Here is a 24859-nt window from a genome sequence, read left to right as displayed (position 1 = left end):
TGGTTTTTGAGATAGAGCCTCGCCCTGTCACCCAGGCTGGAGTGCAGTGATGTGATCTCGGCTCACTGCAACCTCCGCTTCCTGGGTTCAAGCGATTCTCCTGCCTCAGCCTTCTGAGTAACTGGGATTACAGGTGCACGCCACCATGCCTGGCTAGTTTTTTGTATTTTTAGTAGAGACGGAGTTTCACCATGTTGGCCAGGCTCAACTCCTGACCTCGTGATCTGCCTCAGTCGCCTTGGCCTCCCAGAGTGCTGGGATTACAGGCGTGAGCCATTGCACCCGGCAATTAGTAGTATCAACAGTGGGAGTAAAAGTGGCAGTTAAGCACATTGTTTCACAACATCTAGCTCAGAGGTATGACAAAGCAAACATTAAATAATATGTATAGATGGAATTAAACTTAAGCTTCTATAGTAGAATAATTCAGAATAAAACATGAAATAATGCCAGGTAATGCCAGTTGTTACCAAAGAAATGTCCAAACTCTGAAAGAGCTTGTTAAATTAGGTTATGGCAGCCCACAGTGCAGGGCAGGGGACCATCAGGTGATGTTTAAGTAGTTTACATGGACTGAATCCCTTATGGTTCCATTTAAACTGGCCACCACACTGCCAGGCATATGACATTGGCAACTTAAACTCGACAGAGAAACCTCTAAGAATAAGATTAATGCATTTCTCATTCTCTGTGTCACAATTATTCAATTTAAAAACAGGAAAATATCAAAAATCTCATTATGAAATGGCTGTACCAGTTTTACCTTCTATATTATAAATACAATATGGCATTTGGTGCATTTAAATTAATTTTATAAGGAGTCCCAATCAGCTGATGAGTAGTTTTAGAGTTATTCCTATAATTGTCAACCTGGAGAGCTCTTCACTATTTTATTCCTCCTTCACTGAAAATTAAAGTTCGATTTTATGCCTAATTTTGTACATAATGTGTTGTAAAACATCACCATTTGGGATTATTCCTTCCAATAGGATATGTATTTGTATTATCTGTTTGTAACTAGCTGACACAGGACCATTCTCATAATCCCATTTGATTTTTGTATTGTCAATAGATACAACGATCTCCCTTTGGTTCAGATTGAAAAAATGTAAAATGATGATGATGATGATGATTGTTGACTGTGCTGATAATTCTTTGTATACCATTATTTTGGCTTTAAACTGTTTTAAGTGTGGGCCAGTACAAAAGCTGCTTAAGTCAGATACCTCAGTCTCTATGATGTGATTATTATGTATTGCATGCCTGTATCAAAATATCTCATGTACCCCATGAATATATACACCTACTACATACCCACAAAAATTAAAAATTAAAAAGGAAAATAAACCAGAAAAAAGTCAGATTTTTCAAAAATTTTACATTTCATTATATTTAGAAAACTTAGCTTTATGGGGTTTTAGAGAACATGGTTTTTCTTCCATGTACCTTCCTATTTATTTTTTATGATGCTCAAAGTTGCTAAGTTTCCACATATTTTAGTAAGAATTAGCAATGCCCTGAATTCCATAGCTTTCATAAAGAATTGCCTGTGTAACCATCTCATCACCACCTCTTTCCTATTACAGGAAAACAATAAGAAGATATTCTGTAGTTAATTTAGATTGCTTGCCAAAATAGTTTTAAACTGATTTGTAATTTTTCCTAAACCAGAATGAGGAATTGTATAGTTTAAAGTATTAATATATATGAAATTGCCATACTGTGTTTCAGACACTTAGGAAATGTGGAGAAATTATTGTAAAATACATTTTAGAAAAGATGTTGCAACAAGACAAGGACAGAAGTCTGAAGTGTTGTGATGAGGGCCCAGGGAAGCAGGAGGAAGGTGGGGAGACCACAGGATGACCTGGAGCCAAAGAAGAAGGGCCCAGGTCCCAGGGTCTCTACAGCACTGCTGGCCTTCCAGCCACAGTTTTTCTCAATCTTCCTGTCATATCTCTCAAGGAAGTAAGTGGACACTGTAAAGAGCGAGTAATTATAGCACAACAAAAATCAAAAGTCATGATTCTGGAAAGCATTATCAGTAAAAAATGGAGAAATAGTCTGACATCTCTTCATGTTTCCTCTAGAAATTTCTGATTATGTATGTATCCTCTTCCACTCTAATATCCAAACAACTCTCTTACTTCTTTATGCAAAGAAATATGAAATAATGAAAAGATTAATCACAAGTGTATGATTAATTTTGTATATATAATTTTGCAAATTAATAGATTTTAATGTGTTCAATAAATGTAAATACACAACACATATGTATATATGTGTGTGTATGTACTATGTACTAAATATATACTATATGTATATATATATATAGATTTAGAGAGAGTCAGTGTGTACTTAATGGTGAAATCCAAATTTCAAGAACTTTATATTTTATATAATGGCACCAGTTTTCCTGAAGCTGAATGTATATGTATGTGTTTGTGTGTGTGTGCGTGTGTGTGTATATTCAGTTGCAGGAATATATACATATATATGGTCAGTGTGTGTGTATATATATATACACACACATATATGTCAGTACATACATGGTCAGTGTGTGTGCTTATAAACACACATATATGTATGTCAGTACATATACACATATACATATATGTCAGTATATACTGACTATATAACTTGACTATATATAGTCATACAGTCATATATACTGACTATATATGTCAGTATACACGTACATATATATTTCAGTATATACTGACTTATATAGGTATAGTCAGATTGTGTATATTCAGCTGCAGGAAAATTGGTGCCATGATATAAAATATGAAATCCTTGAAATTTGGATTTGACTATTAAACCTGACTTTGTTGTCATTAAGTTTACATTGATATTTCCTGGAAATGCGCATTGCTAAATTTTTCTGCAAAACCAAGATTTCTAAAATATGATGGGGCATTTGATACAAGAAAAGGCAAATAAAGAAAAAGTAGAACTCCATTTGTCATTCTTCTTAAGTGTCTCCTTAAGAAAACTATGTGATCCAAAGTTATTTAGACAGAAGCTTAAGAAATAAAACACTTAGTAACTCATGCTAGTATTTGATTATTCTTTTGCTTATCAAGTTTTCTTCTTTTTATGATTATTATACCTTTAATTGCAAACATTCATTGGATTGGCTCAGTAGCATTTTATGTGAGACAACTTCCCATTTTATTAAGTACATATTCTCCTTTGTTAATGTGAAATAGAAGTGCAGGAGTAGAGATGAAATGGATAATTTTGCTAGAAGCAAATTGAAACTGGCTAGGCAAAAGCATATATGTATTTTTGCCCTCTTTTTCTGTTTTTAGAAAGTGCTTGCATTAACTCTCATTCTCAGCCAGAAGCATTAGTTTATTAATGATTCAGAAGGGCTTTCTTTATATATTGAAAACCATGAACTCTTATGTGCAGAGTACAATCAGGGAGCAAGCCCGTGGGTTTGAATGGAAATTAACGTTGGTGTATGGGAATGAATTTCATAGACAAGGATAATTTAGAAACCTGTGTGATAAACTGCAAACAGAGCAAATGGAAACATACTGGATCTTTTCCCTCCACTCCTCGTATTTCTCCACTATTCAGATGTCCTTCCATGTGATCATGCTTTCTTGGCACACTGACTAGGTTCAGTGATTAAGAGGCAGAGAAAATAATTACTGAATATTTTTAATACAAAATGAATAGCTCAGGATATTTGTAAGGGCTTTTCAATATCAAGATATTTATTTCCCACATTATAAACTATAACTCCTAATGAAAACTTAGCACCATAGCTTAAAATCGTATTAATAAATAAAGGCAAAATTCTTACATTGGGGAAATAACCCATAAATGGTTTGTTATAGCATGTAATCTTTAACTACTTGAAATTTCCACTATTCTGCACAGTGCAATATCCCAAAACAGAACAGGATGTGAGATTTCATTGTTTTGTATGAGGAATCTAGAGGAAAGAAATTGATAAAAATGTATGCAATAACTTAAAAATATAAAGAGTACCAATCTCTGATAGAATAATGTAAATGTAGCAAATATTTAAAATAACTAATCTAATAAGAATTAAATTCCCCTACATTTTCTTCTCCCCTCCCCTCCCCTTCCTTTTCCCCTTCTTTCCCCTTCTTTCTCCTTTCCCCCTTTTTCCCTTTCCCTTTCCCCGAGTAGCTGGGATTACCCTTGTCCCAAGTAGCTGAGATTACAAGCACCCACCACCAGGCCCGGCTGATTTTTATATCTTCCAGTAGAAATGGGGTTTCACCGTGTTTACCAGGCTGGTCTCCAACTCCTGGCCTCAGGGCATTCGCCCACCTTGGCCTTACAAAGTGCTGGGATTACAGGTGTGAGCCACCACGCCTGGTCCCCATTTTTCATAAAATCAAAATTCTTGCATATTCCCCTCCTTAGTTTATAGGTCGGAAGCTACACTAAGCTTCCCAGTGTGCCTAGGTGTTAGATGTGCCAATTTACATATACAACGAAGGGCCTGAAAAGTAGGACATTAATACGACGGAAAATATTTTGCCTGAGGATATTGTTTACTAAATTTTTTATCTGTGCCTTTTAATAGTTCTTAGAACTAGTAAGTCCAATGGCATTCTATTTTTATGCTTTTTTTTCTCAGATTTGTAGCATATGACAATGTATGTTACAAATGTTGAATGATTCAGCTTGACTACAGGCCAAAGTAACATCTATAGCAAAATGTGTTTTGGTTGAAGAAATATGTAGATTTTAAAGAAATTAATCTTATTTACTTAGGCAAACAGTATGCTTCAGCAGCATATGTAACTTTAATTAAAATTCATCTAAAATAGGTTGTTAGTACTATGACAGGAGGTAGCATTCAAACAAACAAAATATTCATAAGGATGTTAATATAGATTAGACATGAGAACAAGAAATATTTGGCTGGTCTGATTCTCTTGGGTCACTTTAAAAATTATTTTTAAAATTTTTGAAATTGAGGCATAACTTAAAATACAATTAAATGCATAAAGTGTGCCATTTGGTTAATATTTACAGATGTATACGCCTGTATTACCAGAGCCCAGATCAAGTTACAGATCATTTCATCACTCCCTTAGCATTTGTTAATACTTTTTATTGATTAGGCACCTCCCACCTATCACTGTTCTACTTTCTATCATATTATTTAGGTTGGCTTGTGCTTTTGAACTTACAAATAGTCATACAGTACCAGAATCATACAGAATCTTTTGTATCCAGCGCCCTTTGTGAGCATAAGGTTTCTGAGATCCATCCGTGCCGTTGCATGGATTTGTGGCACATTCCCTTCTATTGCTGAGTAGATTTCAGTTGTGCTGTATATCAATTCTTTTTAAAATGGACACTTGTGGCTTGTTTCCAGTATGGATCTATTATGAATAAATTTCTACAAACATTCTTTTACATCTCTTTTGGGAGTGGAATTTCAGTATGTGAAACTCTAAACAAACTGTCAAACTATTTCCAAAAGCCCTTGAACATGTTATACTCCTCCCATTGGCAATGTGTGTCAATTCCAGTTGCTTCTTACCCTGATCAACGTTTGGTATTAAAATCATTAACCATTGGAGAAATATAAGTTAATATCATAGAGAGATAATATGTTCTCTAGGATGGCTAAAATTAAAGAATGACAACACCTGCGAACTATGTTACTCATGGTACCACAAACAACATGAGTTTCGGCATATTTGTATCTGTCTCCTTTGCCCCTGAGGCCCACGGGGGCAATGCAGTAGGGCACGTATGAATATTACACTCATAGCAGACTTGTATTGCAGCTGAGAAATAATGAGCTTGGGGAATCTACTGCAGTTACAGCAAGTAGTAAGTGAGAAAGCTCTTTGTGTGGAAGAAAATGTAACCTCACCTCTCAAGGTTACCAGCTGCATAAACAGCCATGAAAAAAGGGTCCATAAAAGAGCTTTTAGGCCTTTGTAGTCTTAGCACACCCAACAAAACATGTAGAAGTGCAAGCTGCTTAAAGTGGACTGTCTCTCCATACAATATTGTGTATGGATAACATGATCCTATATGGAGATCTTCTAAGAAATCTAGAAATCTAAAAGACACCAACTATTAAGTGAATTTTAGCAAGTTAACAGGATACAAGGTTAATATACAAAAATCACTTCTTTTTTATGTAGTAGTAACAATCTGATTATCAAATTAAGAAGAATTTCATTCACAAGAGCATTAAAAAATAAAATACTTAAATGTAGATCTTACAAAAGGTGTGCAGGACCTGTTCATGGAACACTATAAAACTAGCTATTAGAAAATAAAGAATACTCAAGTAAATGGAGAGAGACACTATGTTTATAGATTGGAAGAAACTGGAATTGTCCTAACTGTAATAATCCTTATTGTCATACTTTGTTGGTGGGAATGTAAATGGTGCCACCACCTTGGAGAATAGTTCGGCAGTTTCTTAAAAAGGAAAAGCATGGGCGATGGGCGAGGGCGGGCTGCCTCCGGCCTTCCAGCTGCTGCTGCGTGCGTGTGACCAGGGCGACACGGAGACGGCGCGGCGGCTGCTAGAGCCGGGGGCGACGGAGCCAACCGAGCGCGGCATGGAGCCGGCGGGGGCCGAGGCGGCCGGGCCCGGGGCCGCAACGGCGGCGGCAGTCGGGGCTCCGGTGCCCGTGGACTGCTCGGACCAGGCGGGCAATACCGCACTGCAGTTTGCCGCGGCCGGGGGCCACGAACCGCTGGTGCGCTTCCTGCTGCGCCGCGGTGCCTCGATCAGCAGCCGCAACCACTAGGGCTGGAGCGCGCTCATGCGGGCGGCCAGATGAGGAGAAAAGGCGACCTGGTTATTTTCCATGCATTGAAAATGGGAAACTTCCAGCTGGTCAAAGAGATTGCTGATGAAGACCCCAGCCACGTGAACTTGGTCAATGGGTACTGGGCGACGCCGGAGCAGCTGGCTCTGGTGCAGCTGCTGGGGGAGAGGCACGCGGATATTGACAAGCAGGACAGCGTGCATGGCTGGATGGTCCTCATGCAGGCAACCTACCATGGGAATAAGGAAATTGTCAAATATCTGCTAAACCAAGGGGCCGATGTCACTCTTCGTGCAAAAAATGGATACACGGCCTTTGACCTGGTGATGCTGCTGAATGATCCCGACACGGAACTTGTTCGACTGCTGGCATCTGCCTGCATGCAGGTGAATAAAGACAAAGGCCGGCCGAGCCACCAGCCGCCCCTGCCCCACTCGAAGGTCCGACAGCCCTGGAGCATCCCAGTGCTGCCCAATGATAAGGGCGGGCTGAAGTCCTGGTGGAACCGAATGTCCAATCTGTTCCGAAAGCTCAAACTGATGCAGACGCTGCCCCGTGGGCTGTCCAGCAACCAGCCTTTGCCCTTCTCTGACGAGCCTGAGCCAGCTCTGGACTCCACAATGAGGGCTGCCCCCCAGGACAGGACAAGACAAGCCGCTCTGCACTCCCTGATGCAGCCCCTGTGACCAAAGACAATGGTCCTGGGAGCACAAGCGGAGAAAAGGAAGACAGGTTATTGACAACCATGCTTCGAAACGGAGCCCCCCTCACCAGACTCCCCAGTGACAAGCTGAAAGCAGTCATCCCCGCGTTCCTACCCCCTTCCAGTTTTGAGCTGTGGCGCTCTGATCGGTCCCGGACGCGTCACAACGGGAAGGCAGACCCCATGAAGACTGTGCTGCCCCAGAGAGCCAGCAGGGGCCACCCTGTGGGCGGCGGGGGCACAGACACTACACCCATCAGGCCTGTTAAATTTCCAAGCCTCTCCAGAAGCCCAGCCTCTGTTGCCAATTCTGGAAACTTCAACCACTCGTCTCGTCTCATTCATCGGGCGGCTCCAGTGGGGTAGGAGGTGTGAGCCGGCACGGTGGGGAGCTGCTTAACCGTTCAGGTGGCAGCATAGACAACGTCTTGTCCCAAATCGCTGCCCAGAGGAAAAAAGCAGCCGGATTATCAGAGCAGAAACCCAGCCATCGGTCAAGCCCTGTGGGGCCAGCACCAGGGTCCAGCCCGTCTGAGCTTCCAGTCTCCGCTGCAGGTGGCAGCGTTCCCGTTGGCACGAAATTGGAGACCAGCAAAAGGCCTCCGTCTGGAACTTCCACTACCTCCAAGAGCACCTCTCCAACCTTCACGCCCTCCCCCTCACCCAAAGGGCACACTGCAGAGTCCTCAGTGTCTTCCTCGTCATCGCATCAGCAGTCCAAGAGCAGTGGGGGCTCCAGCAGTGGCACCATCATAGATGAGGATGAACTGACTGGAATCCTTAAGAAATTATCACATGAGAAATATCAGCCCATTTTTGAGGAACAAGAGGTGGACATGGAAGCGTTCCTTACGCTGACTGACGGTGACTTGAAGGAGCTGGGAATTAAGACAGATGGGTCCAGGCAGCAGATTCTGGCAGCGATTTCTGAACTCAACGCAGGCAAGGGACGCGAGAGACAAATTTTACAGGAAACCATTCACAACTTTCATTCTTCCTTTGAGAGCAGTGCCAGCAACACCAGGGCCCCTGGCAGCAGCCCCTCCTTGGCTGGGTGGGTGAGGCCAGAAGAAACTGCCTCCGGCAAGAGGTAGCAGCTGCTGAGGTGGCTCTGCTGGCATCGGAGCCCACAGAAGTGAGGAGTGGCCGATGGACCTGCCCTCCAAATGTGCCTGACTCTGAGTCTTGCTATCATTGGGTTTCCCAGCATGACAGACAGAAAGAAAGATAGTTTGGCCAAGTCGTAGAAGCTGGTCCAGTGGGTAAAAAGGGGGCAGGGAACCTGTCTCTTTTGCTCTTGCCTCGGAGCTGCCTGAAGACATGGGCCAGGCTGGAGGCTGGACAACTTTGGACAGATACGCTGACCTGTGCTTCCAAGTAAATGCCTGCTGAAGAGCCCAGGACCCTTTCTGGGAGAATTCTGCAGCCAGAATGAAAGTGCCATCAGCAGGAGGCTGTGAAGCACCATCCTGTCGCTGTCCTTGTCCATTCCTAGCAAGTTAATCGTGTCTTGTTAACTAGCAGTTCCTGTTCAACGTGTAAAGAGACCTGATGTTTTCCCTAATAAAGCTGATACCAAGTTTTGCAGGAAAAAAGAAAAAAGCAAAAGCATATACTTATCATATAACCCAGCAATTCCACTCCAAAAAATATATGTCCACTCTAAGACTTAAATGTTCATAGCGGCTGGGCACAGTGGCTCACACCTGTAATGCCGGCAGTTTGGGAGGGCGAGGCGGGTGGATCACCTGAGGTCAGGAGTTCGAGACCAGCCTGGCCAACATGGCGAAACCCCTTGTCCACTAAAAATACAAAATTAGCTGGGCGTGGTGTTGCACGCCAGGAATCCCAGCTACTCGGGTAGCTGAGGCAGGAGAATTGCTTGAACCTGGGAGGTGGAAGTTGCAGTGAGCTGAGATTGCATTGAATCTTGGCCTGGGCAACAGAGCAAGACTCCGCCTTAAAAAAAAGAAAATATATATATATATTCATAGCAACATTATTCATAGTAGATGATGTGATTTGGCTGTGTCCCCACTCAAATCTCATCTTGAATTGTAGCTCTCATAATTCCCATGTGTTGTGGGAAGGATCTGGTGGGAGATAACTGAATCTTGGGGGCGGTTTCCCCCATAGTGTTCTTCTAGTTGAGAATCAATCTCACAAGGTCTGATGGTTTTATAAGGGGAAACCGCTTTTGCTTGATTATCATTCTCTCTTGTTTGCTGCCATGTAAGATATGCTTTTTGCCTTCTGCCATGATTGTGAGGCCTCCTCAGCCACATGGAAATGTGAATCCATTAAACCTTTTTTCTTTATGAATTACCCAGTCTCAGTCTCAGATATGTCTTTATTGGCAGTGTGAAAATGGACTAATACAGTAGACAAAAACTAGAAACAACTCAAATATCCGTCAACTACTAAATGGATTACCACAATGTGGCATATTCATTGAACTGGTTGCTATTTAGTAATAAAATTAAAGCTACTGATAGGCCATGATTTCTTTATGTACTTAATTGTTCCTAAATGTTACAAATTACTCTTAATGAGGAATGCCATCCCACTCTTTTCTAGGATTTTCATGTCACTCTCTTACAATTGCATTCTTCCTTCTAAAAATGTTGTCCTTTCACTTTTTTCCTGTTCAAAAAAATCCAGTGATACATGTGACAGCTCAACTGTCATGCAATTTTTGGCAAGAAAGGTGAGGTTGAATAGGAAACTTCCTGTTTACCAGAGGCAACTGGAATCACTTAAGAATAAAGGGACACTGTATTCACCATCATATTGCCAACTTATGCTCCGGAAAGATGAAGTACATGTCTTGAATATATTCTTCCTGATAAGTACATTCTAAGAGGCATTTTACATATAAAATAAACATAAGAATGAAAAAATGTAGGGAAGACAGACCATCTAGGAACCTGAGGAACTGAGGAAATTATAGAGAGAAAACAAATTAGTGGTTGCTGTGTATAACTGTAAAGGGTAGCGATGAGGATTGTTGTGGTAGTGAAGTCGTTCTCCTTGATCGTGGTGGGGGTTATGGACCCTAAACATGTCATACAACTAGATAGACACATCATTTCCTGGTTTCGATATTGTACTGTAATTTTATAAGATGTAACCATTGGTAGAAACTAGGTGAAGAGTACACATCACTTCTCTGTACTGTCTTTGCCAATTCATGTAAAGCTATATTTCAAAATAATTTTTTTCTTAAATAATTTTAATTTCTGACTGGCAGTTTAATTTGTGCTTCAAAACTGATTCAAAAAGGACTATGACCAATGATGAAAATGGTAAATTACAACAGTTGGCCCTATAACCAACTCTCCTACATTAGTTATTAAAGTCGGTGTTAAGGGAGGCATTCCAGAACTTCTGTAGGACATGGTGGAGATTTACCTATTTTCTTTCACATGAATTTTTGCCAACTGGATTTTTTTAGGTTGTCATATTTTTTCCAAAGAATTCAGTGGGACAAACTTTAGCAGAATTCTGATGCCCTACATTGTCCCTGATGTGTGCTTGCCTCTAAAAAATATTTCTGTTAATAGCAACTTAAACATTATTGTAATGTTTAGAGGGCATTCCTTTTGCATCATATTTTGATAGTGTCCTATTACATGCAATAATAAATGCATGTCTCTTTTCATACGAGGCTTTCACAGCAATTTCATAAACTATAATTAGTTTAACTACATAATATCCTTAGGAAAAATGTAAATATTACCATCTTTTTTTTTTTTTTAGGGGGTGGGCTAGGGGATTTTGGTTGACTGAGCAATCAGTCACATACAGATGGATAATTTGGTATTCACTAAAATATTCACTTCTCAGCATTTCACTCTTGTGTTTCCTTGCACGATATCAATTGTCATTTAAAAAGAAAGACAAATACACGTGTTTAATCACTCCCTGAAGAAAGTAAACACACTATCTGTGGGAAATGGAACACAATGAGAGGCGTGCAGTCAGCCTCAGGGTGCTCTGACTCCATTCCAACCCTCTCCTCATATGCCCCGTTTGCACATCACCCATCACTTTTGCCTAATTATTTCTACTCACCAAGTGAAGATAATGGCTTCTTTGCCTGCTCAAGTGATAATTTGAGATTATATGTCTCATCAAATAATTTATCAGATGTATGAAAAAATGCACAATGATGGTTTTATTGAATTATGCAGTTAGTTACTGAGATGAATGGAACTACACCTACCCAAAAATCAAGATGTGGTGGAGATAAGGCAGGTTATAGGCTGAGTCATTTAACCTTTAGGGCTTTTTCTGATATTTTCTGTGAGGGCCAAGTAGAGTTCTCAGTGGAGTGCATGTGAGTTTCTGCCAATGGCCAGTGGAGCAAGTGCCTGCAAGAGGGGAGACTCCCCCAACTTCTGTGTTGAGGAAGGATTTCTCACTGTCCCACCAGCCTGCACAGTAGGTTTCACCATTTTGTTAACTACTCAGCTGAACTTTTCTTACTGACCTTTGATTTCATCTATCTAAGGTGAGCTCCTGCTCACATCCCTCCCTGCAAGGTTCATATCTCTCTAGATTTTAGGCCAGGTGGTTGTTCTGCAAGCTCAATTCTCCAATGCATTTGTAAAAGATCACGAACTTGAAGTTTGTTATAAGGGTGGAAATGAGGCTCCTTATAGCTTTCTACTTCCTGGGGCAGAAGCCAGAAGTTCCAGCCCATAGATTTTGATAAGTTGTATTTTCACTTTCATTCAGCTTGAAATACTTGCTAATTTCCCTTTTAGTTTCTTCTTTGATTCATTGATTATGAAGTATGTGTTATTAGTTTCCTAATATTCCTGGATTTTTCAGAGAAGTCGCTATTGTTGATTTCTTATTTTAATCTATTGTACAAATATATACTTTACATGATTTAAATGATTTTAACTTTGTTGAAACTTGTTTAATGACTTGTTTAATGGTCTGTTTTGGTAAAAATTCCAAGTGAACTTGAAGAAGAATACATGTTCTTCTGTTAGGTGAAACATTCCATAAATATCAATGAATCATATAGGTTGATAGTGATAATTAATACTTCTGAATCCCTATTTTCTGTCTTCTTGTGCAATCAGTTACCGAGATGGGGTACTAGAATCTCCTACTGTAATTGTGGATTTATCTGTTTCATTCAGTTTTACTAGGTTTCATTTCATGCATTTTGAAGCTCTGTTATTAAGTGTTTGCATGTTTAGGATTATGTCCTCTGATGAAAGAACATCTTAATCATTATGAAATAATTTTCTTTACCTTTTATAATAATTTTTGCACTGAAATCTACTTTGTTTAATGTAGCCAATCCAGCTTTTTTAAAAACTATTATTAGCATAATATATATTTTTCCATGTGTTTACACTTAGGCTATTTGAGCCTTTTTTATTTAAAGTGTGTTTCTTGTAGGCAACATATTGTTGGATCTTGCTTTCTCATCTAATCTGACCATCATTGCCATTTATTTATTTATTTATTTATTTATTTATTTTTTGAGACGGAATCTCGCTCTGTCGCCCAGGCTGGAGTGCAGTGGCGCAATCTCTCTAGATTTTAGGCCAGGTGGTTGTTCTGCAAGCTCAACTCTCCAATGCATTTGTAAAAGATCATGAACTTGAAGTTTGTTATAACTTCACTGCTCACTGCAAGCTCCGCCTCCCGGGTTCACGCCATTCTCCTGCCTTAGCCTCTCCGAGTAGCTGGGACTACAGGCGCCCGCCACCACGCCCGGCTAATTTTTTCGTATTTTTTTTTTAGTAGAGACGGGGTTTCACCGTGGTCTCGATCTCCTGACCTCATGATCCGCCTGCCTTGTTCTCCCAAAGTGCTGGGATTACAAGCGTGAGCCACCACGCCCAGCCATCATTGCCATTTAATAGGAGTGTTTGTACTACTTACCTTTAATATGATTGTTTATATGATTAATTTTAAGTCTAACATCTACTATTTGTTTTTTGTTTATTCTTTGTCCATTTTCAAAGCTACTAGGGAGTGTAGATGCATTTTGTAAGATAATACATTTTATAAATTGTTATACACTCTGAGATTTTAACCATAATTGCAATTCATTTTTTATGAACACATTTTTAGTAGGCTGAATGTTCTTTCTGCTTCAGCCTGCTAAGGTTGAAGGAAATACTGCTGAAATAGAACACGTACACAAAGACAGATTCTGAGGGAAGGTTTCTGTATTTTTTACTTTAAAACAGCGTAGTTGAAAAAGACTGTAGTACCTGATTCTATATCTGTGTAGTTAGCCCTTTTTTTTCTAAATGAAATTAGATCTCAGGTAAATGTTTAAATTCCCCTCAGCAAAAAGGCAGACCTACTGACAAAAAGCATGGCTGTTTAAAGCCTATAAATCTCAGAAGTGGAATGAGGGAGTTTATTTAAAGCCAGCTTCACTCCTCTTCCCTATAAATTACATATAATGACACTGGAGTGTAGGAGCTGTGACAGTCCCTACCTCACATCTCACTTCCCACCTCCTACTCTCCCCAGGTAATACCTGAAATTTTTAATGTGAATTAAAATGCAATTAGATGAGGAAAGAGACAAACAAATATATCTGGATAAAATCACGTTTGAAACAATTTGTTATCTTAGTGCGAAGTGTCTCGTGGGGACAAGGTTGACGTAACTATGTGTTTGCTTGACATATAGAAGCCCCCAGTAGTGGCTGGCTTTGAACATTTACCTTGTTTACTTATATTTTGTGCCCTCGACATCAAATGTTAAGGAAGGTTTAAGATTATGGTGATATGATGATAATCGTAATGATTATGATGATGATTTACCTGTGCAGTATTTCCCCTGTAAACAAAGTCAATACGTACTCTGACAGTGCTGCCGCTTATGACTAGATACTACAGTCATGGGAAGTTTTATTGTTAGTCATAAACAATTAAGGCTCCAGCTGTAGGGTTTCTGCTTTTCTTTCACAGAGCCCCCTGCCCCAGATAGTGAAGTGTAACTATGACCTGATGTAAATGCAGAATTATAACAAACAGATATAACTGTACAAAATAGAGACATAATCATGCCAGATTATTTATAACCAAAAAGTACTGATTGACAAATCATGTGAATATATTCATGGACAGGGATAAAAATGAAACATAAGCTGATTTTAAAAATAATATCTTTCCATGTGTTTTAATTAGTGATTTTATTTTCTCATCTGTAAGGTAGATACAATAAAGACAACCCACTGGATGCTTTTAGAAACAAAAAATGATAATATGCTTGAAAATATCTGGCCAAATTCTCAGCATACAATATATGCTTCACAGTTCCTCACTTCCCCCTTTTCTCTTGTTTTCCATTACAAAATAAGTGGCAAAACTTTAATAATTTCCTCAGAACTTGAAAACTTAAACGTTGATAAAACGGTACATAAGATAAATCCTATGTTGTGTGCACATTTAGGGACAAAACAGTTTGCGCAGCTCAGCATCTTCACTGTGGTACCAATATCAGCCTTTATAAAAACCAATTACCCTTTAAAAAATAACATCTGCCGTTCCTCAAGGCATATAAAGTGTAAGAGAAAGTTTCAGTTGCTCAGCATATTTTAATCTCATTCCAGTAATGGAACATGTGTGTCAGAACATATGCTATGAATGGAGGGGATGAGTTTTCATAATTCATAGGATCTGTGGGGTAGAATTATGACACTTTCTTTAACTCAGGTGCAATGTCTTGTCAGAGGCAGGGAAAGGAGGAGGGTGAAGCGGAGAAGAAACGTTTGTTATGGGAGAGAGGCTGAGCTTAAAGGACATAACTGCTTCCCCTGTTTTGTGTACAAAGTTTTGTTGACCATAGACTAGAAGGGACTATGAAAAGACGCTTCCAGGTTGAAAAGTAGTCAGCACATGTATAATCTTGACTTAACAAATAGAAGACTTTCATTTGTTTTAATTTAAAGACAACAAAAATTGAGTATAACATCACATTTGAATAATAATTTAGTTTAAAAGCACTGTAGTATCAGTTATCCCATTGTCTTCCTTACAGTCTTGTGAGGTGATTTATATGACTGTTAATCCCCCCACTCCCAGCTTTATGCTTTTCTTTTTTAAACAAAGGACAACATTTTTGTCTCAGAGAGGCTGAGTGACTGGACAATTACCACATGCTAGTTGGGGGTGGAGTCAGCCAACCTCCTTTCTCTTTCTGTTACCCATAGTGGCCTTCTATACCAACCATCAAAGCTGCCTTTAACAAAGGCACACAGACTAGTGCTATCCAGCAGTGCACAGGTCAGTCACGCTGTGTTTCCCACCATTTCCACTCAGTGTTTAATTAAATTGTGTGCACAGCAGCTTACCCTTAAAACCCAGCTGGGATTGCAGATTTCCTGAGGCTACAACATCCTGATGAAATTCTTTGGTAATGCCAGAATTTCATTACTTTATCAGTAATGGCTGAAAATATAGCTTATTTGCATTTGAGTACTACTTCATCAAAGGTAAAATCAAGTTACTGAAATGTGTCATCTGTTAGCAGAAGTGCAACCATGAACACCAACAAACTAACAAACTGTGAGGGATGCCGAGAAGAGGGATGGCCAGGGGCTCCCGCTTCATCTAATGAAAACACACCATCCCAGGGTAGCACACCAGAACCGTGTCGACTCATTTTCCTCCTTGTGCTTCTCCACATGTGTTCTTATAGTAATTACTTTTCTAAACCTGGAATGAGAGGGAGTCACAACACCAAAGAAAGGTTATGAAATACAAGCTGAAGAGGATGCCCTTCATGCTGACTAACCAAGATGAGGGGAAAAACCAAAAATGTTGAATAGTTCCTCAGAAGTTTCAGCTTTGTGTATAAAATTCCCAATGTACAACATCCAGCCTAAGATGATGAGTTGGCCTTTAGCATCTCCTTCACCTTCTCCCAACGCTTTTAAAACAACCATAAGATAGGCTGGGCCCAGAGGCTCATGCCTATAATCCCAGCACTTTGGGAGGCCGAGGTGGGCAAATCACGAAGTCAGGAGACCGAGACCATCCTGGCCAACATGGTGAAACCCCGTCTCTACTAAAAATACAAAAATTAGCCGGGCATGGTGGCATGTACCTGTAATCCTGGCTACTTGAGTGGCTGAGGCAGGAGAATTGCTTGAACCAGGGAGTTGGAGGTTGCAGTGAGCAGAGATCTCGCCACTGCACTCCAGGCTGGTGACAGAGTGAGACTCCATCTCAAAAAAAAAAAAAAAAAAAAAAAACCCATAAAATAGTAATAAGAAAAACTGAAAAGGATACGCAGTTTCAGTAGTGTTGTACCTAGGACTATTGGTTGCTAGTTAAACCAACCCCAAAAGGATCTCCCACCAATTAAAGTTTACATAGGCTTAGGAGAGAAGAGTAGATCTGGTAGAGTCAACAGGAAGGGCCAGTAGAGAAAACCCCACTGGTACTGCACCCTCAGCTTTCTGAAACCCAGGCCTTGCCTGACCAGGAGTAGGAGAGGTTGCTGTGCTGCATGGGGGCTGCTTCCTTAGGTAGCCAGACCTGCTCACTACCAAACTTCTTTACATCTTTTTTACGTTTATTTGAGAACCACCACATCCCATGATTATCATCAAAATAATATAATAAAAATGTTTAATTGCACAGGTTCTGAATCCAAAGCTTATGGGCCCCTTGCTAGATGCGTAAACATAGGTGAGCTGCCCACCATCCATATGGAGGTCAGTGATGAGGCCTTGTCTTTTAAAGGTATGTTAGGAATTAAATGCAAAATTTATTTAAAGGGAACTCTTTGCCTGACCTAGAGTTCTCAAATGCTTAATAAATGTTCATTGTTAAATTGAGTGATTATGGAAGTGGGTAGGTGGAATTCTGTTACATCCTGAAAAGTTAAGTTGGAAGGAGGAATGAGCAGAGAGAAGAAACTGTGGAAGTAGTTTCCACTGAGGGCTGAAGAAATCTGTGCACTGTCTCTGGCAGGGGCTCACATAAATATTGCCGTAAATCATCCTAGAATAAATCTTGCCTGATCTAGGAAACCATGTTGCATGAGTGGAGGATGCCCTAGATCTGGAGCAGAACATTTAACTTTGAACAAGAGCTGTGTCCACCTCCTAGCTGTCTGGATTAAGAAAATATATGGAGTATTTTAGTGTCAATCAGCTGCACAGTGTTGGTTACCAATAATTTTCTGTCCTGTCTACTATATCAAATTCCTGACTCTTCAATTCAAAACATGGAACAATAAAAAGCAAAACAAACAAAAAGTATATCTATATGTATATGTCTGTGTACATACGTATATATATAATACAAAGTTAAGAGGTGTTTATCATACATTCAGCGGAAAAAATATTTTTGAACAAAGATTCACTACAAAAATATCTTAGAATCTGACTTCTAAGAATCTGTAAACTTGGGAATCATAAGGAAACAGTAGTTAAGTGTGGTCATCAGTTCAAATAGGTGCCTAATATTTATATTTATTATTTAAATATGAATTATGATTTAATTATAAATATTTATATTTCTCAACACTTCCCCATAATAACTTATATTAAAGTATAATGTCCTCACTTAACTCGTTTTTACTCCTAGCTATATTCTAATAATATCAAACTGTTTTGGACATGTACTGAAGTACTAAAGACTTTACAAATGAGGACATAATGATAAACCCCTAATAACAAAATACACAGTATAAGTCAATGAATAATAATGAACTGTCTAGAACTTCAGACTTTCTATCAGAGCCTTCAGGTAAGTGGCAGCACCAGGGAGTAATAAAAGTGTGCTGACTCCTCAGCTTGGGAATTGTTTATAGAGTACTCTCTTTTTCTAGACATCGATTATTAAAGAAGCTGTGGTTCTGGAGTGTCCCCAAATTCTATTAGACTAGAAAAATAACAAACATCAATAAAACATCAGCAGACATTCCTATGTTTTTGTTTCAGATGTGGCATTGGTCAGGGCAAAAAGAGCAAATTTTCTGCTCTGCACGCATCTTCTTCAATACCCAACAGTCTCCTTTTCCTCGTCCAAGGTGGACGAGCACTGTGTGAGGCTTGCCCCAGTTTCCCAGCAGTACTGCCAGAGACAGCAGAGTGCACCAGAACCTGCTTAGGACTCACCTTGACCATTTGCTACTCCATACCTTTTTGTATTTTTTACCAATATCTCCTCCACACCCCAGTTCCTCGTAACCATCACTCTCTGTACTTCTGTGAATTCAACTTTTTAAAATTCCACATGTAAGTGGGATTGCCTCACAAAACACCCTATATTTTAACTCTTCTTTTACATATCCATTTCTCCTATGAGACTGTAAGCACTTTGAGTGCAAGGTCAGTATATTAACCGTCTTTGTTTTATCAATGCTTAATGCTGTACTTCCTGCTACTGGAATTTAGTCTCTCATGTTGGCAAAGGGCAAATCTTGCACAAGGGCTATGAAATACTCTAGTTCCAAAAGTTGACAGGAATGCTCTAGTGGCCACCTGCATTAAACAAACATTTTCTCCAGTCAGTAGGACACCTGCCTTCTAGAATGTCAGGGGTCATCTAGCTAAATGTGAACACAGTTTAGGGTTCATCCAGTCACATGAAATTCTTCTATTTTTTCTATTGTAAATCGATGATTTTCTTAATATATATTCATAATTGTATAGTTTTCTAATCTAGTAACAGCTATGTTAAATAACTTCCTCCTCTACCATTTTTATACTTTTTCTGTTTCAAAAAAGGAGCTGGTGGCTGGACCCCACTTGTGTCAAATAAATACCAATGGCTGCAAATTGACCTTGGAGAGAGAATGGAGGTCACTGCTGTCGCCACCCAAGGAGGATATGGGAGCTCTGACTGGGTGACCAGCTACCTCCTGATGTTCAGTGATGGCGGGAGAAACTGGAAGCAGTATCGCCGAGAAGAAAGCATCTGGGTATGTTTCTAATAATAATAATTGCTACCTATTGCTGCAAACCTATTAGAAAAACAGAATTTTAAGAATTACTTTGAAAAAAAGTTCTAAGTGAAAGTAAGATACCTATTTCATTGAAAGCATTGAAAGACAATCTTATATAATACCATTAAATAGCGTGGAAGTTAAAAAATAATACAAATCATATACAATTTATTTTTTCTTGGTTTGCTTAATAAAGTAATTTAACATTGTCTTTGCATTATTTTAGAGTGGTAGATTGAATTAATTTATTTTCTCTGATTTGATCTGATTTTTTGAAAGACACTGAAATTTCAAAATGTAATAAATGAGCATTTTCTGTATGTATGACAGGTACAGGAACACAGACGTTGAAGCTGAAGAATCGTGTCCTTTATTAAGTGGCCAGATTTAGTTTTTCTTGTTTTTTTTTTTTTTTTTTTTTTTTGAGACGGAGTTTTGCTCTTATTGCCCAGGCTAGAGTGCAGTGGCACGATCTTGGCTCACTGCAACCTCTGCCTCCCAGGTTCAAGCAATTCTCCTGCCTTAGCCTCCTGAGTAGCTGGGAATACAGGCATGCGCCACCACACTTGGCTAATTTTGTTGTTGTTGTTGTTGTATTTTTAGTAGAGACAGGGTTTTGCCATTTTCTCCAGGCTGGTCTCGAACTCCTCACCTCATGTCATCCACCCATCTTGGCCTCCCAGAGTGCTGGGATTACAGGAGTGAGCCATCGCACCTGGCCAGGTTTAGTTTTTCGTAGACTACAGATCTCTGTGAGATTCTCTGAATCTGTAAATACCCTCATAACAGTGACATTATTTCTGTTTCTGATTATATGTCAGTGCCTCTTTGTGGGGGTAATCACTTTCTTTTTAACTTTTGCAGCTACTTGGGAGGCTGAGGTAGGAGAATCACATGAACCCGGGAGGCAGAGGTTGCAGTGAGCTGAGATTGCGCCATTGCACTCCAGCCTGGGCAAAAAAGAGAGAAACTCTGTCTCAAAAATAATAATAATAATGATAATAAATATTTATTACATAGTATTTGAAAATAACCCGTATCTGTTTAAAATCTTGCTTTGCATTGATTAATAATGTTTAAAATGTTGTGGACAGCTTCCCTATGAAAGAGATGCTGTAAGAGAAGACTCATATAGAGTCTGCATCGTATTTGTAATTTGGCTCTTTCTTCCTCCTAAAAAAAAATACATCAATGACAGAGGTACCATCAGCATTTTTGTTATCAAGTTAAGCAGTTCAGAGGGAAGCCATAGCCAAGGCAACGCCATTTGCCAATTTTTCTTACTCTGAAAGGTTACTAGCCTGCGGGTAAAGAGCGGAAAGGTTAAGGTTCTTACTAATCCAGAACACTTAAAATGACAGATGTCAACTCTCATGATCTTACCTCGTGTAGGAACGTGTTGAGCTTCACTGGAACAAGTGATTTACTTTCCTGGTGCCCCCTCATAGTGTGAGCTTGCTTTCAAAGTCACTGTGCCTGCCTTTCACCCCTGCATCTCTATTCTGGGTTGACTTGCGGTTTCCCAAAAACATATGTTGGAATCCTAACTCCCAATACCTCAGAATGTGACCTTAATTGGGGATAAGGTTTTTACAGAGGTAATCAAGTTAAAATGTAGTCAGGAGGGTTGACCCTAATCTAATATGACTGGTGTCCTCATCAAGAAGGACCTTTGGACACAGAGACAGATGTACACACAGGGAACACAGTGCAAGGACACATAGGGAAGCAGCCCTGTGAGGAGGGAGGATTGGAGTCATAATGCATGGACAAGCCACAGAACACCGGAGGCACCAGCAGCTAGGAGATGGGCATGGAACAGATCTCTCCCTAGAGCTTCCAGAGGCAGCATGGCCGGCAGACACCTTGATCTTGGACGTGTGGCCTCCATCACTTTAGCTTCCTAGTTTGTGGCACTTTGTTACAGCAGTTCTGGAAAACTAACTCAGCCTCTAAAGCCTAATTGTGCCTAACAGGACTAGGACATCAGGAAATGTTTCCTCAATGAATGAGTGAAATTTATCCTCTCCCAGGATGCTTTTTTTGAACAACCACACTGAAAATGATCCTTCCTGGCTCTGCACATCTCTAGGACTTGTTTTGGACTAAAGCAATGAAATGTAGTGCTATGAGGGTTCAGGACTCAGCCTTCCACCATTTTGAGCTAAAAGGTTTTTGGGGATAGGGCTTTATCTTTGCATCTCCTTCATTCTCCATCACTGTGACTGGCAAATTATAACCATTTAATAGCTTCATTTCCTACTCTATGACTAACTATACAGAATTTGCATGGTGAAAAAAATGTTAATGCTACTGAAGAGAGAACCCACAAAACAAACCAGAGATGGTTCTTGTGAGTGTTCAGTTATGAGACACAGACCCGAAGAGACTTGAGAATGACGGGCCTTGGAGAAAGCGTTACCTCGTGGGTTGTTGGAAAATAATTCAGGAGGATATTTCAGAAAGCAGAAGTAATGCAAACAAAAGCATGGATAATGGATGAGATACACAAAAAACAGTGAGATGTAAGATGTGAAATGGCTGTTCAGACTAAGGTGGAGAGAATATGGGGAATTTGCTGAAAGTTGTAAAATTGCAGAGAGAGGCTGTCAAGTTTGGAATATAGAATACCTATGTAGATATTTGAGTTTCTTTTTTTAAAAAAACTTTTATTTTACTTTTTTGTGGGTACATAGCAGGTGTATACATTTATGGGATTCATGAGATACTTTGATACAGGCATGCAATGCATAATAATCACATCATATAAATGGGATATCCCTCCCCTTAAGTATTTATCCTTTGTGTTACAGACAATCCAATTATACACTTTGTTATTTTAAAATGTACAATTAAATTATTATTGACTATAGTCACCTTGTTGTGCTATCAAATACTAGGTCTTATTCATTCTTACTATTTTTTTGTACCCAATAACTATCCCCACTCCTCCCCAGACCGCCACGCCCCTTCCCTGCCACTGGTAACCATCTTGATTCATGTTTCCTGAACTGCTACATCAGCATCTCAGGGACATATTCTCCATTTGTTTATTCATTCATTCATTCTTTTAGTAAATAAGCAAATAATTATGGTAGAGGTTAGTAATATACTCTTGGGAAATGTGAGCTGAGTCATAATTATCATTATTCACTAGGCATGTCTCTTGTGTCTAGTATTTTTCCTATCAAAGCTGCTTTTCTAGAAATAAAGTTCACTGATTGTCTCTTATTTATCATTTTCTTAAAAAGATGGGCTGATATTGGCTATCCTCCAGTCTTACCATTGCTGCCTTAACAATAAATTACATCTCTTATTAGAGTTTCTGCCCTTTACCAAGGCATTAATTTTAGGTATGAATGGATGATATTAAAATAACTTAAGATTTATTTTCGATACCTAAAATATTAACTCTTGATTAATGAAAATTATATGTTTTTATAAGCTTATTATCTTTCCCAGCACATTATTATCTTTATTATTCTTGTCTTTTCCTGACCACAGCTACATCCCCTGCCCTCAGGGTCATCGTATTAACCTTCCTGTACCAGGAGAACAGAATGCATTTCCAGCTGTCTCCTAGGGATCCTGCTGCCTCTACTTTTATGTTAAGGACACATTAAAAATGCATTCTCCAGCCTTACATATTTCTTGTATTCTCTCCTTCTATCTTTTTATGGCTTTTTTTTTTTTTTGGTCTGGGTTTACCCATTACCTATGCTAATATTTTCTATTATTAAAGATCCACAGTTGCGTATCTGTAATTTTTAATTCTAAAAGCAAAGTTATTAAAATGGTGAACCCCAAGCAGACCCAAATTTATTTAGCAGCAAAATATGAATGTACTGACTTTGGGGCTGTTTGCATTTTTTAATTACTCTGCTTAATGTGAATATTCATATGTTTTATTGCAAAAATAGTAATGTGTGATTACCACCTAGTCACTAATATTTGGTGTATACACAGTATGACCTTTCTAATATATGAAATGAATCTGAATCTAAAGCAAATCTGATACCAAGGCTTTAGATAAGAGATTGTGCAGCTGTCATATCAATCACTGACATTTGATTATCTGAATAGATTAATATATTAATCCACAGTCTTACTAATTACATGCTTCACATTGACTGCTTCAAGAGCTGGACTGAGTTTGTGTTGAGAAATACCCAAGAAAACTAGAAATAACTGCCAGATTTATGGAATCTTCAGAGTAGTAAAAGCTCTGTTCAAAAGAGAGAATCCCTGTTACTTACAACAGGAGTACATGAATCTTTTCTGAGTAACAAGCTTCATTATGTGTTATACTTTCAGTTAACAAAATGTGTTTCAGGACACAGACTCACTTGAGGTGAATAATCTCCTCATCTGCTACATCATTTTAAAAGGTGCCATTACTCAAACAAGGTCAAAATAATAAACAACAGAAGAGGGAAGATAAAAGATACTTTTCTGGGAGAAGCACACACTATTTTTTTTTAGTAGTAGTAATAGGAATGGCCTTAAAAAACCACCTGTCCTAATAAGAACATGTGTTCTGAATCAAAAAGAGAGAAAAGATATTTGGAAATCCAGCCTAACCATGCTAGAAAAATGTCCTAGAATCATGCTGAGAGATTATACCATGACATTCTACTAACCATAGTCCCGGATCAGCAATCACTGACAAGCCATTTCCCCTCATGTCTATTTTTCACTTATTTCTGAAAGAATAAAGAATTAAATCTGCAAGGAAATATAGAACTTTTTAATTCATTGTGAAATTTTCTTCTGGTTGGGATTAGATATATTCAGGTTATTATCCATCCTTGACACAGGTTTCAAGTTCCCCTCTGAGCACCAGACTCCATTTCTTTCGGATGTCAAATAGACATGTCCAAAACCAAATTTTCATCTCCACCTCCTTCCCATCACCAAACCTGTCACCCTGGGCTTCCACCTCTCAGTAAATATCACAGCATTTACCAGCTGTTGGCTTGAGCCAATATGTGTGGAGTTACCGATGACTTCCATTCCTTCACGCTCCATGGTCAATCCGTAGGCATATCCTGTCACAGTCGACAGATCACGTCAGTCACAGCTTCAGAGTGTATGTGGAGTCTGACAACTGTTCCTCACCTCTGTTATTACCATGACAGCCCAGTTGCCCATCATCTCTCACCTGGACCATTGCCACAACTTCACATCGCATCTCGCTTCTGCCTTTGCAACTGGCTTCCAGTTTAAGTCTATAGAATTTTATTTTCTTTAATTCTTGCTGTAAATTGCCACATTTTATGCACCATATTAATTAGTCATTTTCAATAAAGAACTGACCTTATTTAGATAAAAAGAAATAAGCAACTTCGACCGCATTCTCTGCTTATCTGTGGCTTCAAATATTTTGTGCTATGTTGTTCTTCTAGCTGCT

The 24859-nt window shown here is 39.2% G+C and overlaps 2 protein-coding genes across 2 annotated transcripts in view; both read left to right on the top strand.

The window, feature by feature from the left end:
- The window catches only part of LOC129479353 (contactin-associated protein-like 3), a 258898-nt gene that overhangs the window by 47732 nt on the left and 186307 nt on the right, over window positions 1-24859 (top strand). Inside the window, 1 exon segment of the mRNA XM_055272355.2 lies at window positions 19232-19425. Within this exon segment, the coding sequence (XP_055128330.1) occupies window positions 19232-19425 (194 nt within the window).
- LOC129479354 (ankyrin repeat and SAM domain-containing protein 6-like) lies at window positions 6576-9138 on the top strand. Its single transcript, XM_055272356.2, is given in 3 exon segments — window positions 6576-7435; window positions 7438-7830; window positions 7833-9138. Coding segments are annotated over 3 exon segments (1785 nt in total). The 5' UTR covers window positions 6576-6805; the 3' UTR covers window positions 8595-9138.

Source organism: Symphalangus syndactylus, chromosome 3 (genome assembly GCF_028878055.3).
Source record: "Symphalangus syndactylus isolate Jambi chromosome 3, NHGRI_mSymSyn1-v2.1_pri, whole genome shotgun sequence".
NCBI lineage: Eukaryota > Metazoa > Chordata > Mammalia > Primates > Hylobatidae > Symphalangus > Symphalangus syndactylus.
The sequence above is the reverse complement of the archived record's forward strand: the minus strand, read 5'-3'. Positions and strand labels throughout refer to the sequence as shown.